General features: G+C 45.6%; 1 protein-coding gene across 4 annotated transcripts in view; it reads left to right on the top strand.

Moving 5' to 3' along the window:
- Nucleotides 1-23,017, top strand: part of CHD6 (chromodomain helicase DNA binding protein 6) — a 183,052-nt gene that overhangs the window by 26,737 nt on the left and 133,298 nt on the right. The window contains exon 2 of one of the 4 annotated variants that reach the window (XM_073309957.1): nt 18,732-18,801. The exons of the other annotated variants lie outside the window; for them this stretch is intronic. Within the exon in view, the coding sequence (XP_073166058.1) occupies nt 18,744-18,801 (58 nt within the window). The 5' untranslated portion in view covers nt 18,732-18,743. The remainder of the gene's footprint in view (nt 1-18,731; nt 18,802-23,017) is intronic. 4 annotated transcript variants of the gene reach the window in all.

The following is a 23,017-nucleotide window of genomic DNA, read 5'->3' as shown; positions in this document are numbered from 1 at the left end:
GGTGTGTTTAAAAAGTTTCCATGCAGCTTGCAGGCATTTCACTCTTGTGACTGTTCCTTTTAGTTTCCATTTAACTAGCTCCCTCATTTTTGTGTGCTTCTCCTTTAAGTTAAATGCTACTATGGTGAGCTTCTTTGATATTTGCCCACTTACAAGGATGTTAAATTTAACTACATTATGGTTCCTATTAACAAGCAGTTAATCTATAGTCCCCTCTTGGAGCAGAACCTGTGCTCCACTCAATCAAGAGATAGTCATTAATGCTGTCTAGAAACTTTGTCTGCATCCCATCCTGACATGACATGTTTCTAGTCAACATGGGGATAATCGAAATACCCCATTATTGCTGAGTTTTCTGTTTTTGTAGCCCCGCTAATCTCCACCAGCATTTTAATTTGTCTAGCTTTAACTTCCAGCCACTGGGTCATGTTAGACCTTTCTCTGCTAGATTTAAGATCCCTTTATTAAACATTTGTTTCCCATGTGGGTATTTGTACGCTGTAATCAAATCACCCCTTAACCTTCTCTTTGTTAAGCTAAGGAAAATGAGCTCCTTGAGTGTGTGATAAGACATGCTTTCTAATCCTTTAATCATTGTCTTGGCTCTTCTCTGAACCCCCTCCAATTTATCAATATCAAGGACTGTGCCCAATCTACAGAGACTAAAATGTCTTGAGGGCAGAGTCAAGACTAACTTGGAGATGTATACTATGGAGAGCTCCAAGTGGAGGTTGCTCAGAGTCAAATTTGGGACTAGCTGTGTCTCCAGGTGAGAGCTGCACTGTGGACCCTGTGTGACTTTGGGCCCAGGAGCTGCACTTTTGTCACCTTTGTTTTAGGACCTTGTTGATGTATAAATACCGATGCAGGGCAGAGACTGGGTGAGAGATCTCAGGTTGTTATCCCCCAGGGACTGTAAAGCAGCAGAGCTGTCACTTATATGTAGGTGTGTTGTGCTGGTTTCCAGTCCACTGTCATTACCTGGCAGAGGGTTCCTTCTGCTGGGTATTTATTTTGCCAACTATCCAGGCTATTCAAAGGCCTAAGGTGAGGTAGGAGTTAGCTGTGTGATGTCTATCTTGCTGAGACTGCAAGTTGTAATGGAGATTTCTGTGATAGCCTCTAGGAATTAAATGTGAGAACCTACCAGATTATTTCTTCTAGACAGCCATCAGATGGGTATAACTTGGGTTGTGCTGGACTGGAGCTGGTGTGTCCCATCACCTCCTTAGCTGTCAAGCCTTCTTCAGGAGCGTGTAATCCTGGGTGACTTCCCACTGCTTTTTAATGACTAATATAGCTCAAGCTGGTCACCTGTAGCAACTGGGAGAGTCTAAGTGCAGTCCCTCTTCCTACCTATTTTTAAAAGAATTTCATTATAAGTAGAAAAGGAGTACTTGTGGCACCTTAGAGACTAACCAGTTTATTTGAGCATGAGCTTTCGTGAGCTACAGCTCACTTCATCGGATGCATGCCGTGGAAACTGCAGCAGACTTTATATATATATATACATACAGAGAATATGAAAAAATACCTCCTCCCACCCCACTGTCCAGCTGGTAATAGCTTATCTAAAGTGATCATCAGGTGGGCCATTTCCAGCACAAATCCAGGTTTTCTCACCCTCCACCCCCCCACACAAGGAGAGTGAATTTGTGTGGGGGGGTGGAGGGTGAGAAAACCTGGATTTGTGCTGGAAATGGCCCACCTGATGATCACTTTAGATAAGCTATTACCAGCTGGACAGTGGGGTGGGAGGAGGTATTTTTTCATATTCTCTGTGTGTATGTGTGTGTATGTGTGTATATATATATATAATGTGTGTCTGCTGCAGTTTCCACGGCATGCATCCGATGAAGTGAGCTGTAGCTCACGAAAGCTTATGCTCAAATTGGTTAGTCTCTAAGGTGCCACAAGTACTCCTTTTCTTTTTGCGAATACAGACTAACACGGCTGTTACTCTGAAACCTGTCATTATAAGTAGAGTTGGCAGCATGGCACAACACTTTCCATTATAAACCGCTCTTTTCAGTTGTTATAACTAGGGCTGCCAAGTGATTAAAAAAAATTAATTGTGCGATTAATCACGCTGTTAAACAATAATAGAATACCATTTTATTAAATATTTTTGGATGTTTTCTACATTTTCAAATATATTGATTTCAATTACAACAAAGAATACAAAATGTACAGTGCTCACTTTAGATTTTGATTACAAATATATGCACTGAAAAATAGTATTTCTTTTGTTTTTTACAATTCCCCCATTACAAGTACTGTAGTGCAATCTCTTTATCATGAAAGTTGAACTTACGAATATAGAATTATGTACAAAAAAGACTTGCATTCAAAAATAAAACAATGCAAAAATTTAGAACCTACAAATCCACTCAGTCCTCCTTCGTGTTCAGCCAATCGCTCAGACAGAAACGTTTGTTTACGTTTGCAGGAGATAATGCTGCCTGCTGCTTGTTTACAATATCACCTGGAAGTGAGAACAGGCATTCACATGGCACTGTCATAGCCGGCATCTCAAGATATTTACGTGCCGGATGTGCTAAAGATTCATATGTCCCTTCATGCTTCAGCCACCATTCCAGAGGACATGTGTCCATGCTGATGACAGGTTCTGCTCGATAATATTCAGAACAGTGCAGACCAATGCATGTTCGTTTTCATGATCTGAGTCAGATGCCACCAGCAGAAGGTTGATTTTTTTTTTTAATTGGTGGTTCATGTTCTGTAGTTTTTGCCTCAGTGTTGCTCTTTTAAGACATCTGAAAGCATGCTCTACACCTTGACCCTCTCAGATTTTGGAAGGCACTTCAGATTCTTAAACCTTGGGTTGAGTGGTGTATCTATCTTTAGAAATCTCATATTGGTACCTTCTTTGCGTTTTGTCAAATCTGTAGTGAAAGTGTTCTTAAAACGACCAACATGTGCTGGGTCATCATCTGAGACTGCTGTAACATGAAATGTATGGCAGAATTGAGGTAAAAGAGCAGGAGGCATGCAATTTTCCCCCAAGGAGTTCAGTCACAAATTTAATTAACACATTATTTTTTTGAACAAGCATCATCAGCGTGGAAGCATATCCTCTGGAATGTTGGCCAAAGCATGAAGGGGCATATGAATCTTTAGCACATCTGGCACGTAAATATCTTGAGATGCCGGCTACGACAGTGCCATGCAAATGCCTGTTCTCACTTCCAGGTGACACTGTAAACAAGCAGCAGGCAGCATTGTCTCCTGCAAATGTAAACAAACTTGTTTGTCTTAGTGGTTGACTGAACAAGAAGTAGGACTGAGTGGACTTGTAGGCTCTAAAGTTTTACATTTTGTTTTTGAGTGCAGTTATGTAACAAAAAGAATCTACATTTGTAAGTTGTACTTTCACAGTAAAGAGATTGCACTACAGTACTTGTATGAGGTGAATTGAAAAATACAGTTTCTTTTGTTTCATTTTTTACAATGCAAATATTTGTAATAAAAATAATATAAAGTGAGCACTGTAGACTTTTTATTCTGTTTTGTAATTGAAGTCAGTATATTTGAAAATGTAGAAAAAGTCCAAAAATATTTAATAAATTTCATTTGGGATTCTATTATTTAACAGTGCGATTAAAACTCTGATTATTGTGATTAATTTTTTTTTAGTTAACTGTGATTAATCAAGAGCCCTAATTATAAGTTTTCCTACCTTTAATTGTTTTGGACTGAAAAAGTCCATGTTTGCTCTTCTTCAGACTGTTGATTTTGTTTTGGTTTTTGTAAAGTTTTAACAGAAATGGTTCTCATTTCTGAGACCAAGATTACGGAAAAAAATCAATATGTGGCAGAGGTGTTGTCCTGGGGTAAGGGAGGTGCCTTTTGCTGTCCTGATGAAAATTCATCCAGATTTGTCCACGCTATAAGCCTCTAAAAATCAACATTCACATGTGTTCAATCAAGCTTTTAAAGAAGTTTGCTGTTTGTAAAATTGGCATGTTGTGTCCACCTCTAGTCGCTGGCCCTCAAAAGGGAAACAGTCTACTATTGCTATCGGTTATTCTTTTAGCTTGATCAGTAGAGGGTTGTACTGTCACTCTATAGGTCCTTAGTTCCTTTCTTGCTAATGAGCCATGTATGAGGTCACTATGGTTCTACAGGACAAACATTTTTTTTTTCCAGTTTGCTTTTTAAAAAAGATAGGAAATAACATAGTATGTTAAAGGAATATTAATGTTGCAAAGTCACGCAGTCAAAGATTAGGAAATGTTCTTGCAGTCCTAATCCAGCCCTCCTCTGCATGTGTAGAACAGTACAGTCTTTCCTCACATAAACGCCCCTGCCTCATTCTAGTCACAGGATGGACAGTGAAAAAAATCAGAGGATCGCAAGAAAAGAAGGAGGTTCTTGTGTGTAAGGCACTGGACTTAAACCCAAGAGAGCTAGGTTCTATTCCTAGAACTGCTACAAGCTTTCAATATTATGGAGGGCAAGACTGTTTCATAAAACACAAGCACAGAGAGGGCAGAGTTAAGGGTGCACTGGCACCCTTAAATCTGACTTTTCCTCACTTCTGAATGCTTGACTTTGCAACTTTCACATTCTTCTAAAATCTTGTGAAGTCGGAGTGAGGGGTAGCATTGGAAATGATTGGAGCCAATCGGCACTATAATACTCCAGGTGTCCCTGAGTAGCTAAGGGAAGGACAGGGTGCTCAGTGGTGTCTGAGAATGGATGCTCCTTGTCGCTGGTTGGACACTGAAGAAGTACAGATTCTGAATTGGCATTTAAATGTTGCCATAAAGCACATCAACAGCTTTATGGGCACAACTAATTTTGCAGCCTGTAAAGTAGTTTTAAAGCTCTCATGAGGATTTTAAAGGTGACCTGCAAAGATTTCATCAAAAATAAGCCAAGCACAAGATTCTGTGTGGAAAGCCCAGGACAAGGAGCAATGGCTACTCGTGGGGGAATTCTGTTCTTAAAAATTATGTGCACAATATTTTAAAATTTTGCAAAATTCTGCGTATTTTATTTGTCATAATAACACAATATAATCATGCCAGTTTCAATTATTTTGATGATATATATTTTTCAAAATACCTGTCAGCAAGTATGTCTGTAATGGTACAGACAACAAAAAAAATTTAGGAAATGTGTTTTGACCAATAGATTCTTTACTAGATATATTAATACAGATCTTTGAGTACTAATTCCTTTAAACTATAATACAGAAATGTATTTTCCGCACCTCTCAGAAGCAGTGCAAAGGCTTTGGGGAGTCAGGGCTAATAGAGGAGCTGAAGGGGAGGGAAATAATTGCTGGGAAGGAGTCTAGGGGTGAACCTCAGGGGTTGTTGGGTGTGGGTGGGAGAAGTAGGGAACAGGTTTTTTGCGGGGGGGGAGGAGGGTTGTTAGGAAGTTGGGGAGCCTCCCCCGTGCAGACCGTGGCTGACCCCTAGCCTCTCCCATTCAGCCAGGCCTAGCTGCCTCTTTCCCCTTGTGACCCTGCCCCCCCACCCAGCTTCCCCAGCATCCCCATGTTTCCCTGCACCACGTCTCCCTCCTGTTCCCATGTGGCCCTGCATCCCCACTCTCATTCAGCCCCTGGCTTAGTGCTGTTACCTCACTAGCTCCTGTGCCCCTGCCCCAGTCTGTGCCCTCCTAGCCCTTCTGAACCCCAGTCTGAGACCCACTCTGTCCGTCCTCCCACATACCCCATCCCTCCTCACCTGGCCCTGCAGGCAGGGTGCTGTGAGGAATGCAGCCTCTCCGCCTCCTTCTCTGTGGTGGCTGGCTGCTCTGGCCCATAAGCCCACTGTCCTCTCTTCTGTCACCACCTGGTGAGCAAAAGGTGTAATTTCAGATTCTCTTCACTTCCCCCATTAGAATCTGGGGGGGTGAAAAAAAATCTGCAGGGACATTAATTCTTCTTTGAGTGCTTGCTCATATTGATTCCAATTAGGTGTGCGCATGCCGCATGCATGGCCATTGGAGAATTTTTACCCTAACAACACCTGGTGGGTCAGCTGTGGAGCCCCCTGGAGTGGCGCCTTCATGGCGCTGGATATATACCCCCAGCCAACTCAGCCCCCCCTCAGTTCCTTCTTACCGCCCGTGACGGTCATTGGAACTGTGGAGCTTGGCTTTGCTACTCTCCACTCTCCCTAGCATTCACCCTACAGTTGGTTCATAGTTTGTTATAGTATTTGTTATAGATTAATAGTTGTAGTTCTAGTTATAGTATAGTAGTTTGTATTATTTGGGGAAAAGGGGGTTTCCCCTCCTCCCCGTACTTGATTGGGCTCATGCCCAAAGTTCCGGGCTTTAAGCCCTGCGGATCCTGCTCCAAGCCCATGCCAATGGGCGACTCCCACGACTTTTGTCTGAAGTGTCTGAGGGAACCTCACCAGGCGGAGAAGTGATTTGCAAGAGCTTTCGTCCCCGGACTAAGAAGGAGTGGGACTTGCGTTTGAGAGAGCTCCTTATGGAGGTGGCTCTTAGTTCTCAGCCTCCAGCGGTGCGGCAAGACTCAGTGCCAAGCGCTTCGGTATGCAGCACCCGGCTTCAGCTACAGGAATGGTACCGCAGTCGGACTCTGATAGAGAGCCACGGCACCGAGGTTCCCCAACACCGCAACCAACATCTTCAGTTCGGCACCGCTCTTACTCGCCTGGTCAGAGGCGGCACTGGAAGCCGGAAACGGCTGGCCCACCTCAGCAGGCACCACCCTTTCTGGATCCGCCTGCAGAACCTCATCCCGCAGCAGAGTGCTTGGGGACACAGGTGACAGCCTTGGCACCGTTGACTCCGGCACTGAGGACAGAGCCGTTGAGTCCAGTGCGACTGGACTTCCCGACTCATAGCATGGTTGAGGTCCAGTTGCCATCTACACCAGATCCCTTGCTGCCACAAAGGTATCCGATTGCCTTGACTGTATCGGCATCACCTCAACAGACCAAGGCACCGCCACCTGTCTGCGTGGCACCATCCAGGGGCAAGCCAACTCTTATTCACCCACCAGCACTGCCACTTCCAGTTCCGGCGCCACTCACAGTCCCGGCACCGGTCTCGACACTGCTCTGTCCTCCAGTCGCCATCCAGGAGTAGATCCCAGTCCCAACGCCGCTCCCGATGCCAGTCATTGTTGTCGAGACCCAGGTCTAGATCCAGGCTCCGGTCCAGGTCTCGGCACCGATCCAGGTCCAGACACCACTCCCCAGCGTTGTGGCACCATTCTTCTCCATCTCGGCACCGATCTCTAGCTTTGCAGTATCATAGAATCCTAGAATATCAGGGTTGGAAGGGACCCCAGAAGGTCATCTAGTCCAACCCCCTGCTCAAAGCAGGACCAATCCCCAACTAAATCATCCCAGCTAGGACTTTGTCAAGCCTGACCTTAAAAACTTCAAAGGAAGAAGATTCCACCAACTCCCAAGGTAATGCATTCCAGTGCTTCACCACCCTCCTAGTGAAAAAGTTTTTCCTAATATCCAACTTAAACCTCCTGCACTGCAACTTGAGACCATTACTCCTCGTTCTGTCATCTGCTACCACTGAGAATAGTTTAGATCCATCCTCTTTGGAACCCCCTTCAAGTAGTTGAAAGCAGCTATCAAATCCCCCTCATTCTTCTCTTCCGCAGACTAAACAATCCCAGCTCCCTCAGCCTCTCCTCATAAGTCATGTGTTCCAGTCCCCTAATAATTTTTGTTGCCCTCCGCTGGACTCTTTCCAATTTTTCCACATCCTTCTTGTAGTGTGGGGCCCAAAACTGGACACAGTACTCCAGATGAGGCCTCACCAATGTCGAATAGAGGGGAACGATCACGTCCCTCAATCTGCTGGCAATGCCCCAACTTATACAGCCCAAAATGCCATTGGCCTTCTTGGCAACAAGGGCACACTGTTGACTCATATCCAACTTCTCGTCCACTTTAACCCCTAGGTCCTTTTCTGCAGAACTGCTGCCTAGCCGTTCGGTCCCTAGTCTGTAGCGATGCATTGGATTCTTCCATCCTAAGTGCAGGACTCTGCATTTGTCCTTATTGAACCTCATCAAATTTCTTTTGGCCCAATCCTCTAATTTGTCTAGGTCCCTCTGTATCCTATCCCTACCCTCCAGCGTATCTACCTCTCCTCCCAGTTCAGTGTCATCTGCAAACTTGCTGAGAGTGCAATCCATGCCATCCTCCAGATCATTAATGAAAATATTGAACAAAACTGGCCCCAGGACCGACCCTTGGGGAACTCCACTTGATACCGGCTGCCAACTAGACAAGGAGCCATTGATCACTACCCGTTGAGCCCGACAGTCTAGCCAGCTTTCTATCCACCTTATAGTCCATTTATCCAGCCCATACTTCTTTAACTTGCTGGCAAGAATACTGTGGGAGACCGTGCCAAAAGCTTTGCTAAAGTCAAGAAACAATACATCCACTGCTTTCCCTTCATCCACAGAGCCAGTTATCTCGTCATAGAAAGCAATTAGATTAGTCAGGCATGACTTGCCCTTGGTGAATCCATGATGACTGTTGCTGATCACTTTTTCCTCTCCTCTAAGTGCTTCAGAATTGATTCCTTGAGGACCTGCTCCATGATTTTTCCAGGGACTGAGGTGAGGTTGACTGTCCTGTAGTTCCCAGTATCCTCCTCCTTCCCTTTTTTAAAGATGGGCACTACATTAGCCTTTTTCCACTTGTCCAGGACCTCCCCCGATTGCCATGAGTTTTCAAAGATAATGGCCAATGGCTCTGCAATCACATCCACCAACTCCTTTAGCACTCTCAGATGCAGCGCATCCGGCCCCATGGACTTGTGCTTGTCCAGCTTTTCCAAATAGCCCTGAACTACTTCTTTCTCCACAGAGGGCTGGTCACCTCCTCCCCATGCTGTGCTGCCCAGTGCAGTAGTCTGGGAGCTGACCTTGTTTGTGAAGACAGAGGCAAAAAAAGCTTTGAGTACATTAGCTTTCTCCAAATCCTCTGTCACTAGGTTGCCTCCCTCATTCAGTAAGAGGCCCACACTTTCCTTGACTCTTTTTGTTGCTAACATACCTGAAGAAACCCTTCTTGTTACTCTTAACATCTCTTGCTAGCTGCAACTCCAGGTGTGATTTGGCCTTCCTGATTTCACTCCTGCATGCCTGAGCAATATTTTTATACTCTTCCCTGGTCATTTGTCCAATCTTCCACTTCTTGTAAGCTTCTTTTCTGTGTTTAAGATCAGCAAGGATTTCACTGTAAGCCAAGCTGGTCGCCTGCCATATTTACTATTCTTTCTATACATTAGGATTGTTTGTCCCTGTAACCTCAATAAGGATTCTTTAAAATACAGCCAGCTCTTCTGGACTCCTTTCCCCCTCATGTTGTTCTCCCAGGGGATCCTGCCCATTAGTTCCCTGAGGGAGTCAAAGTCTGCTTTTCTGAAGTCCAGGGTCCATATTCTGCTGCTCTCCTTTCTTCCTTGTGTCAGGATCCTGAACTCGACCATCTCATGGTCACTGCCTCCCAGGTTCCCATTCATTTGTGCTTCCCCTACAAATTCTTCCCGGTTTGTGATCAGCAGGTCAAGAAGAGCTCTGCCCCTAGTTGGTTCCTCCAGCACTTGCACCAGGAAATTGTCCCCTACACTTTCCAAAAACTTCTTGGATTGTCTGTGCACCGCTGTATTGCTCTCCCAGCAGATATCAGGGTGATTGAAGTCTCCCATGAGAACCAGGGCCTGCGATCTAGTAACTTCCGTTAGTTGCCAGAGGAAAGCCTTGTCCACCTCATCCCCCGGTCTGGTGGTCTATAGCAGACTCCCACCACGACACCACCCTTGTTGCTCACACTTCTAAACTTAATCCAGAGTCACTCAGGTTTTTCTGCAGTTTCATACCAGAGCTCTGAGCAGTCATACTGCTCTCTTACATACAATGCAACTCCCCCACCTTTTCTGCCTGCCTGTCCTTCCTGAACAGTTTATATCCATCCATGACAGTACTCCAGTCATGTGAGTTATCCCACCAACTCTCTGTTATTCCAATCACATCATAATTTGTTGACGTGATCCTGCACAAATCCACTCGGCACCACCGTGGTCATCGTGTTCCTCCTCTTACTCATCAGGATCTGAGGCAGGGTCATGATTCTCAGACTGCCATCACTCGGGTCATGGCCGCCTGGGTTTAGGGGCGGATCAGTGGCAGGTGCAAGAACAGGGGCCCTTTCAAGGGTCCACCCAGTGGCCCTTTTGGATACCCTGGGCGGATCACCCGGCCCAGGGTGCTCCCTCTGGGGCTTCTTGCTTGGTCCTGTCCGAGCCGCAAGTGCCTGAGGGCTCTGCCAGCCGTCCTGCTCCCAGAGGAGACAGTGGCGTCGTCCTTACAGGTGCCAGCTCCTCTTTCTCCAACTCCAGCTCCCAGCCCGAACACTGAGGTTGCGGGACTGAAGCAGTGGGGCACAGCTCAGCAAGAGGCCCCGGATGATCCTCTTTCCTCCTGTGGTATCCTCCTCATCTTTGCCCGATGACGCTGTGGTGGGGACTGGTATAATGGGTTTTCTCCTCCCCCTCCCCCCTGATAGACCTCTGCGCCCACCAGGAACTCTTGGCAGGGTGGCACGGAACATGAACCTGCAAGCAGAGGAGGTGGTCGAAGTGGAGAATCCTGTGGTTGACATTTTGTCTGCAGAGGCCCCTTCCAGGGTGGCCTTACCACTTATCTGGACCATTCAAACCATGGCCAGAATAATCTGGCAAACACCCGACTCCATTTCCCCCATCTGCTAAGTGGGTGGAACGGAAGTATTTTGCTCCCTCCAAGGGATATGACTGTCTCTATGCTCATGCACAGCCCTGTTCACTGGTGGTGGCCTCAGTGAATGAGAAGGAGCGTCATGGTCAGCAAGCCTCGGCACCTAAATCGAAAGAGGTCAAGCGCCTCGATTTATGTGGGCACAAAGTCTACTCCTCAGGAGGCTCTAGCTCTGGATTGTGAACCAGCGGGCTCTCCTGAGCCGATACAATTTTAACTCTTGGGACTCCATGATGAAGATCAAGGAACTGGTTCCTCCGGAGTCCCGAGAAGAGTTTGGGGCTCTGGTAGAGGAGGGTAAAATGGTCAAGCGAACTGCTTTGCAGGCTTCATTGGACACCGCGTACTCTGCCGCTCGGACCCTCTCTTCCTTCTTGCAAGCTACTCCAATAGAGGGGAGGTTTTGGAATGGATATGAGCAACGCATCTCAAAGAACAACAGTTACAAAGGTGAGTAACTGTCTTTTCTTCGAGTGCTTGCTCATATCGATTCCAATTAGGTGACTCCCAAGACTTACCTAGGTGGTGGGGTCGGAGTGAAGTACCGTGGATTGCAGAACCGCTCTCCGAAACGCTGTATCGTCTCTGGCTTGTCAGACGATGGCACAGTGAGAGAGAAACGTACGTACTGAAGACCAAGTAGCAGCTCTGCAGATCTCCTGGATTGGGGCCTGGGCCCTTTTAGAGTGAGCGGTGAGGGGCGGGGTTGGAACATCGGCCAGATCATATCCATTCCGGTATCCGTGCTGGCTATGAGCAACACATTTCGAAGAACAACAGTTACAAAGGTGAGTAACCATCATTCCCCCAGGAGTAATTGGCAGAACTGTCTTAAACTAGCTTTAGTTACTTTAAATGTCAGCTTGTCCTCTCCCCCGCCCCATCTACACAAGACCGTATTCCCCATTCTATTCCCTGCACTGTGCAGCTGGCCTGCAAGGGCCCGGGAAGAATCATTTGTGTTTGTGTGTTGTTGAAAAAGCAGTATCAGATGTTCAGAATCCGCATTTCCCTAGTGTGAATTTGGGGGCACCAGACTTTATTTTTAAAATTGCTTTACAAGGGCAAGTGTGAGGCTAAAATCTCTGGTTTGCTGTCCTGTGCTGCTAACTGCACTGAATGAATGGAACTGTGAGAGTGTAGCAAGGCCTGTGCACCTTTTCCCTGTTGTGACTCTGTTTGCTCTTTGCCTGAGCTCATCAGGGAGCGATGCCAGAGAGCCCTCTTCCTCTGCCTAGGTAGTGTCCGGTCTCATATCTAGTGCACTAGCCCAGCTTGGGTTCTTGGACCTGTTGGTTTAAAATAATTAGAGCTCCCACCTTCATTAACAATTAATTGGTACCATTGAAGTATACAGTTTCGGTAGCTGAACTACTGCCCCTAAAGTGTGTTTGGGGTGCTGAGTGCCCCATTGTCTCTTTCCAGGTTGGTATGCCCAGCATGTAACTCTGGGCTTGACTGGAGTCTGAGAACCTCTGTGCTAGGGAAGGGTTGGACTTAAGAAAGCTGGGTTCAATTCAGGGCGGGGGCCATTGCCTCTTGCTTCTAGGGCTGCAAGGCCAGGGTGTTCGGGGCCAGTCAGTGTCCCTAGTTTGGTGAAAGCCTAGCATTGCAATGCCTTCTGGGCAGTTAAGGAGTGGCCCAGAGGGGCTGTGAGGGTTGCCCCATCCTGCCTTTGGCATTGGGTGCATGATTCTTAGGGCTTGGTAAGTGGTGAAAATAATGCCCTTCGGGGCGCAAGGAAGAGGTAGGTAGGGCTTGGTGTCCCTTTTTTGAGGTTGTAATAGCTTGCTAGAGACTTTGAGTTGGAGTGAGCGACTCTCTCTTTTGTACTGCTCAATCTGAAGCCAGTCTTTGTATCTGGACACACATCGTTCCAGGAGTTGATGGACAAGTTTCTATGGGGGAGACTTTAGCCTGCACTGGTGTTTAGTGTGCTGGAAGGCTGGTTGCTTCCTGATTCTATCATGCCTTCCCAAAGTCTCTTCCCTGGCTTGGTGGATGAGTCGTTATATGTTTTCTCTCCTAAGGTTGGCTGTGTTCTGTTTTTTCTCTCTCTCCTTCTGCTTGTTCACTGTACAGCCAGATCTGGGGAAGAGCAGCTCCTTATTGGCTGGCTGGCATGAACCTATTTGTGCCCATCAACTGTGCCCATCCCCCAGAGTTTGCACTGCTTGCTGTCAGGCAGCCATGCTGGCACCAAGTGAGCATCTGATATTCCATGGAATCACAGGCTGTTTCTCATCGTAGTGCAGTTCTTGGCTGTGATTCTTGCTTGTTTTTCTCAGGGAGGGGTGGAAGCAAGGATAGTACTACGTTATTTTCATACCCAGCCCTCTCTCTGGCTTCAGTCCTGCATTCATTAAACCCCAACCCCAGGCACCCCCGGAATGCTGAATAGCTGCTGAAGCCATGCTGCACTGAGGCTGCTGAAATAGCTCTGGAATCCAACTCAGTGCAGCATTCCATCTGGTTTTGCAGAGCAGTGGGTGGCTGACACTGGAAAGTTATTTGAGCCATGTCCAGGGCCTGTCCTCAGTCACTGTGTCAAACTGGTTTGTTTGGTTTTTTAAAGTGAAAAAATCTGGAAAAAACCTTGATTTTTAAATGTGAATGTTGGGCCTGGCCTGTGCACCAACATAGAGAAGGGTGGGGAGGATGGAGCCATAGGTGTGGGAAAACAATACCATGTTTTGTGACAGATGGATGTCTCTGGCAGTGTTTTTTATCTTTAATTCATCTATGGCCAAGTCATGGTGTCTTCCCTGTGTCTGGAGAGCAGGGTCTGGGAGGGGGGAGGGACCTCATGTCTGTGGGAGACAACCCCAGTTCAATGTGTAACTTCAATAAAGATTTCAAGGGCTTACAGCTTACTTCCCATTTGCAGATGTTTTTAAAGTCCTTTCTAAGTGTTAACTCTGTTGTTCTGAGATGGTTTGATCCTGTTAGGATTTTGTAAGCCCACATGCAGCTTTGTGCCCTCTTGGGTAGCTCTCAATCAGTCCAGCTCCACTTCAAAAATTTTTCTGTTTGTCAGTTTAAAAATAATGTAACCCTCCTGTAAGAACCTGTGAGCAGGTGCCTTTTCCAGCCTAGTCCAAAGCTGAGTCCACGTGCTGGGAAGAGTTATAAATAGGGCCCTAACAAATTCATGGCCATGAAAAACGTGTGTCAGACTGTGAAATCTGGTCTTCCCCCATGAAATATGGTCTTTTGTGTGCTTTTACCCTATGCTTTACAAATTTCATTGTGGAGATCAGTGTTTCTCAAATTGGGGGTCCTGACCCAAAAGGGAGTTGCAGGGGGGTCACAAGGTTATTTTAGGGGAGTCATGGTGTTGCTACACTTACTTCTGTGCTGCCTTCAGAGCTGGGTGGCTGGAGCACAACAGCTGTTGGCCAGGTGCCCAGCTCTAAAGGCAGTGCAGAAGTAAGGATGGCATGGTACTGCCACCCTTACTTCTGTGCTGCTGCCTTCAGAGCTGGGCGGCTGGAGAGTGGCGGCTGCTGACTGAGGGGCCAGCTCTGCAGGCAGCAGCGCAGAAGTGAGGGTGTCAATACCACACCTGGCCATCCTTACTTCTGCGCTGCTGCTGGCAGGAGCTCTGCTTTCAGAGCTGGGTTCCCGGCCAGCAGCTACCACTCTCCAGCTGCCTAGCTCTGAAGGCAGCAGCACAGAAGTAAGGGTGGCAGTACTGCAACCCCCCGACAATAACCTTGTGACTCCCTCACAACTCCTTTTGGGTCAGGACCTCTACAATTAGAACATTGTGAAATTTCAGATTTAAATAGCTGAAATCATGAAATTTACATTTTAAAAAAATCTTATGACCATTAAATTGACCAAGATGAACGTGAATTTTGGTAGGTCCCTAGTTATAAACTCACCTCCTTTCTGGAGTCTGGCTTTATTGGCCATAAGAGGATATCAGCTGAGCTGTTCTGCTGCGCTCTTCTCCCACACTCAGGGCTGGTCTGCCCACACCCTAGATCTTTTTCTCCCTGGAGAGCTGCTCGCACCTCCCTGGTAGCCCGTTGGTTTGCAAGCTGCATTCACCAACTACTCAGCAGAACCCACTGCATTCTTTCCCACCACCTGCTGGCAAGGTGGGGTGTTGCTGACGAACCCAGTCTGCCTAACAGAGAGCATCAAGACTTCACCTGTGAGCATGAAGCAAGCTGCTGTACTTGTCCTCTCTAATCTTATGCCACAGCAAACTCTTCTTGTTTGCGGGGACTTGCTTGATGAATAGCAATAGGGCTGGTTTTGGCTGGAGTCATTCCACTGGCCTATGAGAGGTCAGAATATTTTAGCCTTAAGTGAATGCAATGCTAGTGAAAGGCATTGGGCTGGCAGGCCTGTCCCAGCAGTGTTTCTGTACCTGCCAGAGGAGAGCTGAGCCAGGCCCTTGGTGTGCATGGGGGTCGGCTTGCTGGCCCCGCACATTCAGTTGCCTCTGCTCTGGACAAAGGGACAGTTTATTGCCAGCTCTGGTGGTGGCTTCTGGGCTGAGGTGCCCCCACTCCTTTCTGAAAGGCCACTGCATAGTACCTAGGGCAATGGCTTCCCATGGTAGCTGGTCTGGGACCAATACTGGGCCCCAAAGCTGTAGCAACACTCCTTGCCAGGGACAAGGCAGGTCATGCCTCATATACCCTGTGATGGGGGAGAGAAGTGTGTATGGGGGAGAGGGGAGAGGTGGCAGGAGAGAGACCTGGGGCCCTCAGAATAAACAGACAAAAAAAGCAGGACCCTGGTGGGCTGCGGTGAAGCGCTCCATGTGGACCCCCACAGCTGCTGTTAATGACACGGCAGTTCTGCTTGCCGGGATCCAATGTGGTGCATATGGCTTTCCCTTGGCACCCAGGGCAGACCCTCACACCCTTCTGTAACTGCATCCATCTCCAGTGCTGTGAGGTTTCTGCAGCATGCCACCCTTCCTTGGTGAGACGCATGTGTTAACCGGCCCTTTCACAATCCTTGGGAGGAATAACTGCTGCCTCCCATGGAACATCTACACTGCAAGAAAAAGACCTGCCACAGCAAGTCTTAGAGCCTAGGTCAGCTGTGTGACATTACCCAAGGTACAATTTGGACTGATGAACAGCTGTCCCCTCAGTTTTCCACCCTGAGGTGCCTTTTGTACGGCTTTGCTGTGGGAGCTTACCACTCCTGGTCTGCCCCCACAAAGCCTCCAGCAGGTAAGTTACTCCCAGCTATAGTGTATGAGTGCTGTAGCCAGCTACCCTTGAATTACACTGCAGAGCAACACCAGACAATTTCCAGTCCCAGACTTCCCCCAGAAATGTACGTCTTGTACTGCCCCGCTTACTTCTGGACAATACAAGCTCGTATAAAGTCTGTCATTTTATTGATAGAAAATGATTTGCACTAATCCTGTTTTCCCAAATGGAGTTTCCCAAACTCTTCAGTGCAAACACACTAGTTTAGATAAAACAACAAAACAAATTTATTAACTAAAAAATATAGATTTTAATTGATTACCCATAATGAGACATGAAAGTCAGAATTGGTTACAAGAAAACAAAAATAAAACCTAAATAATATCAAACTTAAGCTAAGTGAATTCAAAGCAAAAGTGTCTCACCCCATGTTACAGCAATCTTGCTGGCTGAATTTCAGGCAGGATCCCTCCCCCAGTCCAGTGTTGCTTCCTTTTGTTCTTCAGATGGTTGTGTATGCCATGGGTAGAGAGAAAAAGGAAGGAATAATCTGGGGTGTCTGTTATCCACTTTTTATCATTCTTTCTCTTCTGAACCTCAGTGGAGATGATTCTCAGAGACCGAAAGTCTGTGTGGATGGGAACCCCCAGCTGTTCCTTTGTCAGGATGTAGATTTTCGCCACATCATCTTTCCTGCCAGAGAATGGCCACTTAAACCGATGATAATCCATTTGATTTTGTTGACATCTGGCTGATGCATTGGCTAGCTTTCTGCCTCTGGGGAACTGGTTTGTGGCTGCTCCCCAGACTTGGAAGATGTTTTAGTAATACCACCAAGAGGAATTTTATAACTTTATATGCAGTGTTGCCACACATACCAGGACAACAGTCAGCAAATTAGGAGTTTTTAAATGATACCTCACAGCATACTTTGTACAAAATTTATCATATTTCTGTAAAAGAGGTGAGCAAAGGGATACAGACTGTCACACTCTCAGGCTTGTGGTACAGGACTAAGAACAACAATGCAGAGGTTCAGGCTCTGAAACTTGGAGAGGGAGGTGGGTCTCAAAGCCCAAATATCTATGCTGATATTTTGAGCCTTGTAGCACAAGGTCTGTGAGACTGAGTTTGTTGACCTAAGCTCTGAGACTTGCTGCTGTGGGTCATTTTGCAGAGTAGACATACCTCAACAAGTGTCCAGCCTCTGCTTTCTGTAGAAACTGATCTGTCTTGATGTGAAAGGGCTGCTATTCCAGTAGTCTGGATGCAGAAATGTATATGTATTTACATGCCCAATTCATTTGTGTGGTCAACATCATTGTATGCGCAGTTGAGGTAACTGTATTTGCAAATGGACACTTAGGCCATTTGTGCTCATAATTATGCAATTTGCACATGCAGTTATAGAAGCTGCACATGAAAACTGGGCACCCAAGTGCGCACCTTACTCATTTGGAGAAACCAGCTAGATTTTCAAACTGTGTGCGAGGAGCTGGATAATGGGAGGCTGCTATGCTGCATGATAGAAAGTTTTGAAAATGCACATTGCCCTTCTTGCCAGGACCTCTTCTCTCCCACAGACATGCTGACTCTCTGTTGCAATGGCATAGGTTCATAGATTCCAAGGTCAGAAGTGGGGACCACTCTGATCATCTTCTCTGGCCTCCTGTATAGCACAGGCCATGGAACTTCCCACAATAATTCCTAGAGCAGATCTTGGAGAAAAACATCCAATCTTGTTTAAAAATTGTTGGTGATGGAGAATCATATCATGACTCTTGGTACGTTTTCCCAGTGGTTAATTACCCTCACTGTTAAAAAATCGTGTCTTATTTCCAGTCTGAATTGTTTCAGTTTCAACTTCCAATCATTGGATCATGTTAGACCTTTCTGTGCTAGATTGAAGGACCCATTGTTAAATATTTGTTCCTCGTGTAGATTCTTTAGACTGTGATCTGTTCACCCCTTAACCTTCTCTTTAAGCTAAGCAGATTGAGCTCTTTGAGTCTATCACTGTAAGGCATGTTTTATAATCCTTCAGTCATTCTCCTGGCTTTTCTCTGAACCCTTTTCAATTTATCAACATCCTTCTTGAACCATGGACACAGTATTCCAGCAGCAGTTGCATCAGTGGCAAATACAGAAGTGAAATTACCTCTCTGTTCCTACTCAAGATTCCCTTGTTTACGTATCCTAGGACCGTCTTCGCTCTTTTGGCCACAGCATCACACTGTGAAGTCATGTTCAACTGCTTATTTGCCACGACTCCCAAATCTTTTTCAGCATCTATGCTTTCCAGGATAGTGTCCCCCATAATGTAAGTATTGCCTATGTTCTTTGCCCCTAGATGTATGCATTTACATGTAATCATTAAAATACACACTGTTTGTTTGCTTGTGCCCAGTTTACCAAGTGGTTCAGATCACTCTGAATTAGTGACTTGTTCTACCCTCCTTATTGTTTCATGGTCTCTGTGTGTATATAATGTCTACTGCAGTTTCCACGGTATGCATCTGATGAAGTGAGCTGTAGCTCATGAAAGCTCATGCTCAAATAAATTGGTTAGTCTCTAAGGTGCCACAAGTACTCCTTTTCTTTCTGCTACCAGAGTCACTTTCTGCATTCCTTTTTCCCAGGGTTTCTGCTCCCATTGAGTATCTGCTGCAAATGGTCGTTTTTTGCCCCCCAAAATTAGCCGCCTTTTCTCCATCAAATTGTATGTGCAAATCAGTCCATCTTTTAACTTCTCTCATTCACAGGTGACGTGAAGTATGCATGTGCCTCTGGAGTTGCAGGTGCAGATGGCTGTGCTTAATGGTTATTTACCAGGTATATCTGTGATTGTATGCACAAGTTAGGGGTATGCGTGTGTGTTTTGCATGTGTAATTGTGGCAATCTGATTGAATACAGCTTCTCAATGTTAGCTCTTTGTAACTCTACAAAATTCCTAGAGGTGATGGTAGCCTGTAAGCAACGTTTCAAAGGAACATGGCAAAGGAATCCCTCAGCAGCAGAGCAGAAATGTCAGAAATGACCTTGGACATCTCCTAAGGCAGCTGTGGTCTCTGGGTTTCCTATTCACTCACTCTGGGAGCTTGGGTGACATTTTGTGCAGAAGTAGATTTAAATGGAATTTGTGTGTGCGCACGCACATGTATGTACATACATGTGTACAGCTCCATTCATACTGACATGAGGGCCTCAGTGGAAATGATGGGAAATGTGAGCTTTAGCCTGGTGCAGGGATGTGCCATGTTTTCAGGGCAATAATAATAAACCAAAGAGGGGAGGATTCACTGTAGGCTGCACCAGCCTTGTGCATTGGTGACAGGGTGGCACTAGTGTTGTGCAGGCTGGCAGTACTGGCATGAAACACACAAATTACATTGGGTTAAAAAGACATAAAGACTTGAGAATGGAGCATAAAACTCCTCATTTGTGCCAGTGGTAATAAAACTGCCTCAGATGACTCAGGTGCACTTACATGAGGCACTAGTGAGAACATGTTGATCTCCATATGAAAACCTTAAACTCATTTAGAAAATTGGGCTGTCTCATTTGAGATTAGAGTCTGGTTAATCTGCACATACTTAACTAGCTATTTCCATGCTAATTAAGTGAGGATCTCAATATAGTTGCATGCCAGCATGGAGGTACTTTCAAGGAGGGTGCACCATTCGTGTTCCCCAACTGGAGATGCTATGTTAGTAAAAGGGTACCAGCCCATGAGGCCAGCATGGGGCTGAGGTCCTGGGGCAATAGGAAACATGACACTCTCAGAATAAAGGGCAGATGTGGAGATGGTTCATATGCTCTGCATGCTCCAGAGGTCCTTCTCCCCCCACCCCTGGGCGTATTTGTAACATATCAAGTGATTGACAGAATGGATCCCAGGGTGGATAAAAACCCGTGCTTTTTAAAAATAACCAGGTCAGATTTTTTAATTTAAATTGAATGTTTGTGTGGTTTTTTTTTAAAATATATTTAAAATTAAACTTGAAATTGACAATGTATGTTAAGACCTAAACTTATTATCTATTAAAATATCAAATAATAAACAATATTAAGCATTACATGTTTGCTGCCAAGTTTTAAACAAAGTCAACTTCCTGAACTGATGAAAGTCACTGGCTAAGCATCTGGAACCAGAGTTGTTTGAAGCTTTTCACAGTGGTAGACTTTTGCAGCTGCAGAGAGAATATTTTCTTCATTTCAGTTTATTCAGTTAGTTCAGTTCAATTACTGGTCTTGGCTGGCATTGCTCCCCTCATGATTAGGTATGAAGGTTGGGTTCTGGCCACATTACTGTGTCCAGCCAGCTATCAAAGTTTATTTCACAGTTCCATCTCAAAGCCACACAAAAAATGCTAGCTAAAGTCAAGATGCCCCTTTTCTGAAATAGTTGAGTGTCTCAGATAGTTCATCAGGCCTTTCTAATATACCGTGGCAAGAGGTGGTATGGGACTGTATTTTTGGATCAGTGGCACATTTCTGGGAACATAGACAACTCAGACCTGTGTTCCCTAGTCTCTCTGGGTGAGCTCTCACATTCCCCTTGGAACAACCCTATGAACTGAAAAAGCCTTCCTTGTTACAACAGGATACGTTGTCACAGGTGGTTTAACTTACATCTTTACTGTTGCGGCTTCTTAAACTCCCCGTCCTGCCTCTGGAGCTCAAGAACAAACCGCATCTGGTTATGGACTGTTCTCTTTATCATCTTGAGGGTGAATGAATGCACTCTGGATGAGGCTGCCTTGATAGAGTGGCTGCGTCACTTACCTAACTGCTTTCATTGTTTGGTGCTGTCAGAAGCCATATGCCAGAAGTTCAATGACCAGTTCATAAATTAAACTAGTTGGGAGTTGAAAAAGCAGGAAAGCTTGTTTTCCTCTTCTAATCTATCAATAAAAACTGAGTGTGAGAAGTTGAAATCTACTAGTTCTAACATCTTCGAGGACATGGTGACCAGAAACAAACCTTTCACAAAATACAAATAATACTACTGTTGTTTAATCAGTTTTAAATGCAAAACCTGTTAAACTTTTTTCTTGTGCACCCAGCACATTTAAGGTAGTTTTATTTAATAAAAATAAAGTGTAATGCTGTTTTCGTGTGTATTTAACTGAATTTGGATTTCCATTTAAATAAAGCTTGATACAAATCACAAGTAAAAAATTGATCTGTTAAACAAGAAATGCATCATTCCCCATTTTCTGCCATCATAGAAAAATGTAAAAATTAAGAATCTGGATAAATGTAAGTTAAGTTATATACTTGGTTAAATAAATGTATATGTCTTTAGTGTATCCTCCTGGTTAGCACAAAGAAGCACCAAATTTAGCACAAATGCTATATTTAATTGCAAATCACCATGTTTTAATGGTTACCAACCAATGGAAATTCAGCCTTTCTTGAAGAAAATAAAAAGCTCAAATGTAAACATAATTTAAAATCAAGGTTTCTGCTTGCTGATTCTAAGTCATGCTTCAACTCTGATTTAAATACCTTTTGATTTTAAATCATTCCAACCTGGTGTGGCCCACTGACATGTGTAATTAATGACATAATGTATAATTATTACACAGTTTTGAAATGATCAGGTTAGCAAACTGCTTAAGTGGCAGCACTGTAATTCTCCTTCTCCACTGGGTATTTAACATAGGCTGCCAAAACTGCATGATGGTGTGTTAATGCAAAGATCATGTAGCAACAGCTCTACCTGAGCAAGCACCTGGAGAGGCTCCTGTCTCCAGAGTACAGAATCCTGGGGGTTTGGGGGTGATTATATCAGAGGGGGAGGCCCAGTTAGTTGTAGATTTATTCAGGAGGCCAGGAATACCCTACAGCACCGTTAAGAGAAAGAGCCTTATTGTCATTGTGGTCACCTCTAGGGCAGGCTTCCCCTGAGTTGCCCTGTTTAGCCCTCTGATGCTGCCCTGTCTCAGCTCTCCTTTGCTCTGCAAGGAAGAAGAGGGAGATTTAGACTCTACTCACTTCTGGGCCACTCTGCTGAGGCAGCTGGCCAGGATGTCAGTTAGTCCAGCTGTGGTGATGACTCAAGGTGTGAGTCCGTGTCCACTAGGGGCTGGACTAAGACCCATGCCTGCCCATCCCCACACTGCTATCTCATGGTGACTTTTATCTTGGTAATTGTCATATCTGAGTAGGAATGAATCCCCATGCCCCCAGAAAACTCCACCTGGTACAAAACAAGTAGGCCATGTACTTAGGAGCACAGGTGGCTGTATGTACATCATTCAGTCCTCTGCTGTGCACTGGGTCCCCCCAAAAAGAGTCCAACTTAAGGCCTCTCTCCAGTTAGTCAAAGCCATCCATGGGCCTGGTCCTTGCTACCTGAGCGCTCACCTTTCTTCTGTCAGCAGGGCCTCCAACTACAGCCATGTTCCGCTGGAGTAAGGAAGCTCCCAACCACCAGGGGAGGGTCTGGTGTGTGGGAGACAGAACTAACGTGGGGGTTAGTCCTGCATCACAGCACTCAATGTGCTCAGAGCTAAATGCAAGAACTCCTTTTTGCACTTCGATTTTCCCTTGGTAAAGACTACACATGCATTCTCAGCATCTGTGTAGGCACGTACACCCACAGAGGAAATGATAGAACTGTAGCCTGATAATGGTCTCACCAATATTGTAAACAGGTAACGTTCCCTCTCTGGTCCTGCTCCCTAATCTCCTGTGTATGTAGCCAAGGATCATATTATCCCTTTTGACTCTGGTATCGTACTGGGAGTTCATGTTCAGTTGGCTTCCACACTGACCCCCGAGTCCTTTTTAGAGTTGCTGCTTTCCAGGATATGGTCCCCTGTCTTATAAAGTACTCCTGAGGGAATTCTGCACCACTGTGTATGTGCATAATTAATGAGCTGTGAATATTTTTAATTATTTGCACAGAAAAAAGCTGCTGGAAAGTTGCTGCAGTTCCGCATTTTGCTCACCAGAGAGCCCTATGGTGCTAGAACAGAGCAGCAGCTCCCAGCCAGCTAGGGAAGAGAGAGAACCTGCCTTCTTCACAGCACCTATTGA

Source organism: Lepidochelys kempii, chromosome 13, assembly GCF_965140265.1.
Source record: "Lepidochelys kempii isolate rLepKem1 chromosome 13, rLepKem1.hap2, whole genome shotgun sequence".
NCBI lineage: Eukaryota > Metazoa > Chordata > Testudines > Cheloniidae > Lepidochelys > Lepidochelys kempii.
The sequence above is the reverse complement of the archived record's forward strand: the minus strand, read 5'-3'. Positions and strand labels throughout refer to the sequence as shown.